The 11,459-nt window shown below is 41.9% G+C and overlaps 1 protein-coding gene across 2 annotated transcripts; it reads right to left on the bottom strand.

Annotated features, from left to right (window-relative positions):
- Positions 1-8,796: 8,796 nt before the first annotated feature.
- Positions 8,797-11,165, bottom strand: LOC137886712 (large ribosomal subunit protein eL19). 2 transcript variants are annotated; one of them, XM_068729289.1, is made up of 6 exons: positions 11,119-11,165; positions 10,047-10,144; positions 9,686-9,808; positions 9,317-9,437; positions 9,084-9,194; positions 8,797-8,986 (listed from the first exon to the last, which is right to left on the bottom strand). In XM_068729289.1, the coding sequence occupies exons 1-6, from the start codon at positions 11,121-11,123 to the stop codon at positions 8,860-8,862; spliced, it is 585 nt and encodes a 194-aa protein (XP_068585390.1). In that variant the 5' UTR covers positions 11,124-11,165; the 3' UTR covers positions 8,797-8,859. The 2 variants fall into 2 exon arrangements, with proteins under 2 accessions (XP_068585390.1, XP_068585389.1); XM_068729288.1 differs by lacking the exon at positions 11,119-11,165 and having other exon boundaries at positions 10,047-10,152.
- Positions 11,166-11,459: the final 294 nt, after the last annotated feature.

Below are 11,459 nucleotides of genomic sequence, written 5' to 3'. Positions count from 1 at the left end.
GATAAGCAGAGGATGTAAGGCTGAGCGTCCGTCTCTCCCTCAGCAAACCTCGCTCTGCTTTCACGCTCCATCCATCAACATCACATGGAAGGTTTAGTATTGGGCAACAAATCCAAACGGAGCATCAAAGAGGAAGAAGAAGTAAAATGGCTCGTTAAATGTGTGAGTTGTTGCACTGTCATCGCCTGCCTATATACTCTTCACACTCCGTTCTTTGCACTTTTTTTTTCATAACTGGCCTTCGGCTGCATCACAGACTCTCAGTAGGGGGTGATGATTGCAGCGCAAGGGCGTTGACAAGAGTGCTGGAATATAGCAACAATGCAAATTCAGATGCAAAATCCGTGCCAAAAATAGCACTTGATTATATAGGCAGGCGAGAAGGATCAGCAAAAGCGCTGTCAGAGAGAAATAAAGCTTTCTGCTGCTTGGCAGACGTGAATAATACAAAAAAAAAAAAAAAAACACCTTACAGACCCCAGCATCAAACACACGCAAATACAAAAATAATCCCTCACTTCCTCTTACTGTCTGTTTAATTCAGTGTGTGTGAGAGGATATCACACACAGACACCGTAAATCCATCATACACTCTCTTTTTTCCTCTTTTTTTTCACCAGCTAGTCATAAACTCTGTCTGTCTGCCATGTGGTCTGAGTAGGTACACACACACGCTTTGTGTTTTTAGAGCTTTGCTGAGCCGTGATAGCTGACATCCCTGGAGCCACACTCCCCCCCCTAAACCCCTTCATTTCCATTCTCTACCTGTCCACCAGACGCCCTCTGACTCGCCCTGCAGTCACAACCTTCCCTGCTCACCTGCTCACCTGTTTCCCTCATCAGCCCTCCATTTCATCAAAGCTGCATCGCTGCTTTGTTGTCGTGTGTTTTACCTGAACCTTAACCTACACCTGTGTCGGTACCTGCCGAAATAAAATGGGCAAGTAAAAGCAAGTTAATGCATTTGACTGATGGTTGCAAGTCAATTTCCAAACCAGAGGAATTATGATCACGACTCGGGTGACTCAACACTCCAGCTGCAGCCTTTGACGACCACGCCTGAGTTCTGGTGTTATTTTTCCTCCTCCCCGTCTTATGTTGTCACCGTCCTCAGGTTCCAGTCGTGTTTACGTTCTTCCACACCGCCAGCCAACTGGACCATTAAAAATGAAGGAGGTACAGCGAGATGGCATGTTTAATGCATGGTCTCATCTCCTGCCTCTGAGGCTCATACCTCCGCTTTCTCAGTGGATGCCGTTTGCACAAACACGCCGTCAGGTGACAGGAGTGAGCGGCAGGCGGCAGAGTCCAGAGGTAAAAGATGGTTCACCGAGTTCCCATGGCTTTCGAGTCTGAACGGTGAAAAGTCAGCGCTTATATATATATATATATATATATATATATATATATATATATATATATATATATATATATATATATATATATATATATATATATTTCCTCCGAGTTGTTCTCAGAGGTTGAGCAGGACGGAGAAAATAGGCCCCCGGGGTTGAAACATGAATTTCAGATTTGAGGAATCGCATACGTTTCTTTGCTTCTGTAGAGTATTTTAGGGGAGGCCCTGGGCGACATTCTGTTTATTCTCACACACAATGAAAAGAGATCAAGAGAATTTTATTTATGAAGATGGATGAGCTTCAAACCACTGTTTCCAAAATCATATTTCCACCTTAAAAGCATTGTCTTATAGATAAAACATTTATGAAAAGAGTGGCATTGTGGAATCCACTGAAGAGCTCTGCAGGATGAAACAACCTGAAAGTAAGTTTTGTATTCAGTCAGAAGTACAGATCTAACTAAGGCAATAACTAAAATGATGCATATGTGCATTAATGAGTACAAGTCATTTTGGAAAGTCCTATTACCAGCCTCATTCTGATTTCACCCATAAATTGTAATTATGTATATATGTAATTAGAATTAGCTCTTTAGCAAACACAATGGCACGGCTCCTGCACTGAATCCAGCATTACTGTAATTATTAGAGAAATCAGAGGATGTTTCTGATGTTTTTCCAAGTCCCAGAAATCAGACTCATTTCAAAAAATGACCCTTTAAATCACGTGATTGATGGAGTTGCTGCTTTGTCATCCCACAAGGTCATCTTTCAAGTGGTTTTCCACCAGTGCTTGATTTAATGTTATTTTGGTTTGATTGCTCCTCAGCAACCGTAACATCAAGCACCTCAAGTACACAAACACAAGCTAACAGTATTCATCCCACAGATTAGAGCCTCCAACCTTGAGCTGACCCTTCTCCGGCTCGCGTGGTGAACATGCCGAACGAAACGTGTCGGTGTCATAAATCCCCACAGGCTTTTTGTTGAGCGCCGCTCGAGTGTTTTCCCCTCCAGTGGACGTGGCCACACCTGAGGCTAACGCTCCTGCATGGAAAAGAACTGCCCCCTCAGGTGCAATCACTTCCACTTAATGAGAGGCTGTATACTTCCTTACTCCCCTTCTCTGGCCTCAGACATGACGTGTGCGTCCCGTGAGGTCAGTTGCTTCTTTGATGCGTTGATTTGCCTTACTATCGCACAATATTTTGATTTGTTAATCTCTCGTTGCAGATTTAAAACCATGGAGACTGAGGCCACCAAAGAACTCTGCTCTGCAGTAACGGAACCTGCACCGCTTCTCGTTCTGTGCTAACGTCAGATAAGTCACGTCCAGTGCATTCGTATCTAACTGTCCCTGTTCCGTATCCTGATGAACTGAGGCGAATGTCTAAACTGGAAGTTGCCCTGTAAGCCAGATGGCTGTTCAGTGGGTTATCGCAGATGTTGCTCTGAGTTAAGCCCATGACACCTTATGAAAAACATAAACACTAAGTTCCACTCTTGCAGCTCCAGCCCACCTCCACACCTGCTCTCAGTGCTTTGCACTCAACACACCCTCTTCATCAGCACTGACCACTTGTGTTTATTCGACATCCTCCTTAACCTTTTCGCAATTATAATTAATTAGCTTTGATGATGTTGTTGACGGTCGAGCAGCATTAGGATCAAGGGACCTTGAGGACGCGGCTCTTATGGTTTTAAGAGGAGTGCTGTTGATTTAGGCTGTATATGTTTCCCAGCTTGCTTTTATTCAGATCAAGAAGGATCAAAAGCTGGTTTGCTTTAGTGTTAATGCTCGTTAACGACTGCAAGACCTCCGGTGATTTATCTCCACACTAAGCTGCTTCTTTGCATTAGTAATGCTGTCTAAAGACAGTTTATATCTCCCTAATTATTAGGTAAACACACTCTTTTTGACACTGAGTGTCCTGGTTTCCTAGTTACTTCCTGCTTTGTAGTTACAGATTTACTCCATCTGGCACACGGTACTTTACCACCCTCTGAGAACGATATATATATAGTAGCATAAAGCCAACGTAATCATGATTGTGAAGACATCTTATGTAGGCTAAGCAGAGCATAGGCCTACTATAAACAGTGAAGTTGAGAGAAAAAGGTTTTCAGGCTAGTTGGCCAACAGACTTTGTAATGGTGTTTATTTGGGGACTCGGTTCTTGAGACCTTAATGTTAAGGACAAGAAGCAGGGGAAACGTTGTAGCTACAACAAAATGTTCTGTTCGCTTTGTATACATTTGAATAATAACTTGACATCACATCACCTGAATTCAGGGTTGAAAGCGGACATGTTGATCACTCTGCTAAGCTGCTTGTTTATCTAGGACCAGCTATAGTATAGGGTACATTAATCTGTAGCTAATGTTATGTGTGCTATTACAGCAGCTAGCTTGAATTAGCTTAGCCTTGCGCTAGCTGTATTGTTTCATGCTATTTCGTCAGAAATCACGTGTTTGGCATAATCATTTATATGATAAAACCAGCCGGTTTTTAACTTTGACCAGATGGGTAGTTACTATGTTTTGTCTTTGTAGGCTAATGCAGAAGAAACTGAGATCTTGAGACTAAACAGAAGGTCTTTGCTCTCAGATTTTTGTTCTGTGTGTTTCCTCTCAGGCGAACATGATGGAAGAGTGTGCTGCCACAGGTCCTCTTTAACGCCTCGCCTCCCCAACCTCGGCCCTCCCTGCCCTTTTTTAAATGGTTTCCCGATCCAGCACGCTCTGAAATCTTGAAAGCCAACTTCAAAATCCATTAAGTCGCTAAGAAAAGGACTTGAAATCCACTGAACAGGTTTTCTTTGCACTCTCCCCGCAGCTCAAAAACGGTGCATTTGTGGATCTGAAGATATTAATTTTTCAGCTACTCCGCCTAAGCTCTCTACCCATATATAAATATACGCAGACACACTTCACATTCAAGCAGTCTATTGTTTTCCATATACTACTGGCTCAATTTGGTGATAACTTACAAAGGACCCTTTAAAGTGTCCTGTCCCGGTATGAAGAGCACAGCCTAAGCTTATCTATTCAATTTGAAGTGTGTCACAGACTTTTGGGGGGTTTTGTGCCTTCGAGGCGCAGGGATTAGAGGATAATTGGAGCTGTTCTGTTTTGCTAAAGATGCTTTGCTTGCTATCAGCTGAAGCTACTTTTTCCCTACTCGCTGCCTGAGTCAACAACTCTGCGACGGCAGATAGAAAAGATGAAAAAAGGCGACGATATTCAGCGTACTGAAGAATCAGCACGACGGGGGAAATAGTTGGTAATAAGTCTCGCCTTTCTTAGTATCTTTTTACAAAGATAAGCTTTTTTGAGAGAGCATAGAGGACAGAAAGGAAAACAGCAGAAAGATGAAGACGGCGTGAAATACTGGGAAAACATTCTTCTGTTCCCCGAGTTGTGATTTTGATATGGAACACGGTGATGAAACTGTCCATGAAGTGGAATCACGAAATGTGACTAGATTTACAGCTTAAAGGACACATGAATCTCCATCCTAAATTGTTTGATCTTTCTAAATGTTCAGAACATCTTGTACAAAATGACGTTCTTGACAATTATTCCTTCTTTACTCTTGACCCTGCTGCCTCATCATCCCCTTCTCTCCTCAGAGGCTTGTTTTTCTTTTCATCCTTTCCATCTGTTCATGTGTCAAACTGCATCGTATTGTTTCTATTATAGAGTGTGTGTATAAATGTGGTCGATTTTTCCGTTTACTGTGAAGAGGGATGCTTGTGTATAGACGAGTTAAACGTCAGGAGTCGGGTGTTGCTCGTTGCTAGAGAAGACAAATCACAGTAAACGGTTTAATTCCTTCTGCATCTTTCAACCAAAACATTGACTATATTAATTAAATTTCACTCACGAGTGAGAAAATGATTCATCGTCTCATCGTGCAGCAGAAAACCGATTTTTAATCACAGTCGACTAGATGCTTAATATTACATGAAGCATCTAGTTTAGGCTTACTGCTGTATCAGTATTGATTCAATTTGCTTGGCGAAGCTCTGTTTGTTCTCACTGAACGCTGTGGTAGCATATTTCCAATTCATAACTGACAACTATATTTGTACCACTTTAACAGTCTCTCAGGAGTGAAATTAAATTGTTAAGTGAGACACCTTAGCAGAGACAGACGTCATTGTAAATGAAACGTCCAAGTTGCATCCAAAGTGCTTCGAAGAATAAAATCTGTCAATCAAATGTATTTAGGTTAATTAGTGTCTTGATCTGATTTTGCTTGACTTGGCTTGTAACCACACATGCATTCAGAATAGTTTACCCTTGATCTTAGCAATTATGTATTTAAGAATTTCACCATAAAATCAATGAATGTAGAACTGCTTGCTGAATGGCCTTATTTTCAGTTTAAATGGTGCGAGAGAACAAAAAAGCAATGACGGCGAGGTTGAGTGAAATGTGTTTTTTTTTGGAAACTCTGATCTGATACGAGATCATTAGTAATGCCCTCGTTAGTGCCGGTACACTCACAATATGATGCCGTTTCTTTGATTTCACATGATGTCTTTTAGTTGTCTGGGTGGTGAGCGTAAAAGCGTGAGACCCGGTTTGAACGCGGCGGTGCTGACTCGCCTATCTCACGGTGCTGTCTGTCTGATACTGTTGGGAACATTGTGAATCCTTCCCATGCTTTATGATATATTTCCCCATATATAAACCAAGCAATTGGGTAGTAGAGGTGAGTAAATAAAAAAAATAGGCGAAGATGTGGTACAAAAGAGACGTCAGAGTGTTTTATAGGCAGGTGACTGTGTCAGGTTAAGGTTACAGCTGGATCCCATGCACATTAAACTTGACATTTATCAATCCATCCTCTGAGACCTTTGTAACTCCATAAAGGTCTCTTGAAACCTACGATGGCCAACAGTTCATTATACCACCATAGAGATAAAGCCCAACACTCAACACAAACTGCCAAGCGCTGGGTAAAGATTTGACGTATTAACTGTTTTTATATTTAAAAAAAGAACCTTTCATTACTTTAATCTTCTAATCTCAAATGTTTTTAAAGATCTGAACTCTTTAGTGTTCTCCGTTTGTTTTGCCTGGGTTGAAGGCCAACCGTAATAAAGAGCGCTGCTTCGTTTCATCTCGTATTCCTCTCCTTATCTAATCTCATTAAGGCTCACGCTTCATGAAGTAGGAGTGCCTCCTGGTAATGAAGAAATACATTAACTGAGCTACAAAATGGCCTCGCTGCACAAAGCCCGCTTCCTCCGTTAGCAATCCCTATGGCTTCTTTCTGGAGATCTCACATTTATTTTTGAATTGTTGGTTCTGTGTCTGTCTGTCTGAGCATTTTAGTAAACCTATGGTTAAGGTAGCAATTTTAGTAAACCTATGGTTAAACCATGGAGGATCAGAATACCAAGGTAAGCAGCTGCATTATGCTGTGTAATCTTTCATTCCAGCTCCTCAAGGCCTTTTAAACATGAGGTGTTTTCACTGCAGCCTCTAGAGCTCGGGTGTCTCATTGTTTATGCGTGATGGTGCATGATAAGAACAGAGGATAATACAAACCAGATTTAAAACAAAGTTAAACTTCCTGCCAGTGAGCAGGACGTCAACTCTCCGGGGCAAGTTGTGGGAGAAAATGTATGAGGTTCAACCCTTGAGGTCTTAGTCCAAAAGCCTAAAACGTTGTGAATTATTAATTTCTAGATTCCCGACTATAGCACGTCATTGGTATATCCTTCCATCCATAGCAAAAATGAATTCAAAGTCAAACACCGGTGCCACACACATCCTGCTGAATAACATCTGCTTTGAATCCACCTGAGGAGCATCCCCGAGTTCATTCTCACAAACACAGACGGACTCAGCTGCCTGTCGGTCCTGGTTAGCGACTGCTGCGTCTGCAAACACTTCAGTCACTTCTCCTCAAGGGAGCAAGCAAGAAGGAATCCATCAAGGCCTGAGCAGTAAGAATGCCTTGATGGCTGTCGGCGGTTGTAAGCTGGAGCATGGCCAACGTTTGGACGAAGGTGTGATTCAGTTTGTGACTTTGTGACTTGCTTGTTTGGGTTCATCTATATGAACAATCAGCGGTATCCAATCGTCCACACTGAGAAGTCAAAAGTTTGTTCTTCACCTCTCTGAATGTCAACTGCAATCAAACGGAGCTGAATTCAAAGTGACTGAAAGTGATTGCTCACACAGTTAGTTGTAAATTCATCAGTCACGGATGAAATGCATCACCGACACATTAAGACTGGCAACCAAACACACACACAGGCAGAGGAGGACCTAGAATGTGTGGAGGCATTTAAAAAAGAGAAGCAGCCTGTTCGACACATCATGCATGAACAATGCTGCAGCACTCTTTGTTCAATCAATTATGTAGGAGCTATTAATTTGATGTTCGTGTTTAGTTATTTTATTCATGAGTAGTTTAATTATTCTAGATGTTTGCTTAGTTAGGTTAGATTTTAAATATATATTTAGGTAGCTTTTTCTTTTGATAGCCATTTCTTTAGTTTAATTTGTTGTTTAGTATACTTATGTTTTGTGTTGGTTTATGAACTGGGTAACATTGTGGGCACCTGCGGTTATATATATATATAGGAGTAGGCAGGTACAGGACCAGCATGCACTGGGGTGGGCCTATGTTTTTTTATACCAGAGGAGGAGAGGCATTATTTGGTTAAATAAATCATGAGAAACAGAATCCTGTACAGACAATTAACTTTTTCTCCTGCGTAAACCACAAACCCATGGTGCATCAGTGGCCCTTTGATTTATGTTTGTTTTTGACAAATGGCCACTACAGTTGTATAAATGACCAACCAAGAGCAGGAAACAGATAAACTGAGTATTTGAGGTTTGTACAGTAAAGATTGTATCAAGATATGAGGTGTATCACTTGCTTCTATGACAAATTTGAGTTAATGACTGACTCTTGTCTGGAAACTGCCCATTTTTGAGTGACAGCATTCTGCTGGTGTTGAGCTAAAATGTGATTTAATATTGATGAAACCGATTCAGCCTCTGGGGTTTGAGCCACCATTTAATCTGCTTTATATTTTAGTGTTTTAAACATCTGGTTGATTGCAATGAACGAAGATGTCTGATGTTAAGAGAACTACTGGTGCTCTGCTGCCACTTGCTGGACTGTTGAGAACACTGACACAAACAGTCTTTTCTTAAGCCACATGAACACAATCACCACACTAAAGCTCTTTGAAGTGCTGGAGGATCACACAGATAGATGGCCACATAAAGAAAAAGGCGTCTTAAACCTCATTTTGGTCAGATATAAATTATGACTGATGAAGTCACAAGGAATTAACTCATTCTGGAGAGAAAAAAAATAAAGATATCTTACAACAATTACTGCTTTGTAGTGATCACTCGCTCCAAAACCGGCATACAATAATCACCAAACTGACAATGACTCTTTTATCCAAATTTATTAGCAAGAAAAGCAGAATCCGATGAGAAAAACTTTCAATCTAAATTCACTTCTTTGCAGATTCCTCCTCCTTGGCGAAGTTCTTGATCATCTCTTCTTTTTTGGCCAAGAGACGCTCCTCTCTGCGCTTGCGCGCCTCCTTCGTCTTTGAGCGACGAGCCTCAGCCTGGTCACTGGAGGGGGTAGAAGAAGGTGGAGAATTTTAGTTGACAGTAACACCGTGAGCAAATGGAAGAGAAGTGTCATTGCACAAAAGAAAGAGCAACTTACCATAGCAGCTTCTTGCGAGCCTTATCTGCCTTCAGCTTGTGGATGTGCTCCATCAGGATGCGTTTGTTCTTGAAGACGTTACCCTTGGCCCTCAGATAGAGACTGTGGTACCTGGAGGAAACGGAAATAAAAACACCTCAGAGCGTCTCAAAAGCACGATGCCTCTTCCTGGAGTAGGAGTTCAAACTACGCTGGCTTATTCACCAGCAGCGAGCGCCGAGATTCACACTTACATGTGCCTGTCAATTTTCTTGGACTCCCTGTAGCGACGAAGAAGACGACGCAGGATTCTCATGCGACGCATCCATGTTAGCTTCTCTGGCATACGAGCGTTGGCTGTACCCTTTCTCTTACCTGGACAGGAGGAAATGAATGATACGTTATCATGAAATCTATAAAATGGCAGTGTGTCAAATCATCTTCATATCAAAACCAAACAACTGCCATTTGCAGGGTTCCACACGGTTTACAATTTCATGGAAAAGTGATAATTTAATTTTGTCCCCCAAGCAGCAGCTACTAGAACAACCAAAACTCTGGGAAATCAAATCAAAGTGATGCATTCTAACAAAATGAGGGAAAAGGAGAGGGACGTCACTCACCATAACCCATGTGACGTCCCTTGCGGCGTGCCAATGTGTTCTTGCGGCAACGGGCACGAGAATGAACCGTCACAGGCTTTCTGATGATCAGGCCATCCTTCACCAGTTTTCGGATCTGCTGGCCTGCGGTGCAAAGACAATGCAATAAAGACGGTGGCCTATGAAGCTTGCGCGCGCGCACGCACGCACGCACGCACACACACACACACACACACACACACACACACACACACACACACACACACACACACACACACACACACACACACACACACACACACACACACACACACACACACACACACACACACACACGGAGAGAGGAGAGACAGAGCTCTCTGATGCACAGCAAATCACTCACGAGAATTGGCGTTGGCGATCTCATTGGTCTCATTCGGGTCCAACCACACCTTCTTCTTGCCACAGCGCAAAACGCTGGACGCCAAGCGCTTCTGGAGCCTGAGCATGCTGGCATGTTAGTTTTGCAGGAAATCAGACACACACACACACACACAGCGCTAAAGGGGCCTTTATGATTATCTATGAATTTTAACTCTAAAACAACTCTTAGCATTGAATAATTGACTGAAATGATCAATCAGAGAAATAATAGGCCACCTTAGGTATAATACAGTTTCTATTTGAACGTACAACATGAAAGTGTTCATTTAATAACTCAATACTTTATTAACCCTGTTACTGATAGCAAAACTGAACTTTTCTAAACCTGGATTACAAATAGAAAAAAAAAAAAAATCAAACAAGACACACAAAACACAAGTATTCTCATAATTGCCAAATCAAGGTATAAAGTACTTCTACCGTAAATATGTTGTTTAGGGACCATAAACCACCAGTTGGCATTTAACAATACGTACTGTTAGGCATCCGTGTCACCGTGCTTATGAAACAAAGATCCATCTGACATAACAGGTAATATTCGACTACATCTAATTTTTTTAAATTGAGAGAAGTTTATTTTTTAGCCTAAGAACATATTGAACAGTCACTTGACCGAACCAGGTGCACCAATTGATCAGCTGCCAGACACTCGCTTGCACGCCACCGAGAGGCGAAGAGGAGCGATCCTAAAATGTGTCGTATTGGCTCGCTTACTTAAATTTCACTGACGCCATTGATCAGCTAGTTCGAATAACATGGATATAGACGCTAAATACTTGCACAGTTGCCAGCTGATTAGCCGCTAAGGATCTGTGGCGTTTCAGTAACATGTCGTAGTTATGCGGCTAACTTAGCTCACCAACGTAGGCCCCATGCTAACGCTACGTGCATTCTGGTAGAAATAAGAGACTTTACATATAGCTGAACATCAATACAGTCTATCCACTGGTCTTAAATGACGCAGCCAACCACTCCATTAAATGTTTACTTAGCATACAAACACGTATTTAAATGTCAAATGTCCTGCTTACCTCATGGCTGCTACTAGCTCGGTAGAAACGAAGGAAATAGGACGAGCTAGTCCGTACCATTTTAAATGTCGTCATGGGTCACCCAACTACAACTAGTTGTCAGAAAACCGTACATATAGCTACATATTGGGTAGTTATAGTAATTTTCCCGATGCTATTTTAAAAGTGGGACGTTCAATGTCAAATATATAGTTAATATACATTTGAAATGACACTAAGTGCATTTATCGATCCCTCCTGATCATAGCCCAAGTGGTACGCTCCAATAAAATGTATTTTAAACATCCAACCACTGGAGGGCGCGCTACATCCATGTTTCTCTAATTTCGAAAACGTTTTTT

This window comes from Cebidichthys violaceus, unplaced genomic scaffold, assembly GCF_023349555.1.
Source record: "Cebidichthys violaceus isolate CVI_PGR_0920_01 unplaced genomic scaffold, fCebVio1.0.p SCAF_45, whole genome shotgun sequence".
Lineage (NCBI taxonomy): Eukaryota > Metazoa > Chordata > Actinopteri > Perciformes > Stichaeidae > Cebidichthys > Cebidichthys violaceus.
The sequence above is the reverse complement of the archived record's forward strand: the minus strand, read 5'-3'. Positions and strand labels throughout refer to the sequence as shown.

Coding starts and splice junctions, on each gene's coding strand:
- LOC137886712 (XM_068729288.1), bottom strand. CDS start 10,152: ATGCTCAGGCTCCAGAAGCGCTTGGCGTCCAGCGTTTTGCGCTGTGGC. Junction 9,438..9,685: donor GGGACGTCACATGGGTTATG/GTGAGTGACGTC, acceptor CCTCCTGTCCAG/GTAAGAGAAAGGGTACAGCC. Junction 9,195..9,316: donor AAGAAAATTGACAGGCACAT/GTAAGTGTGAAT, acceptor CGTTTCCTCCAG/GTACCACAGTCTCTATCTGA.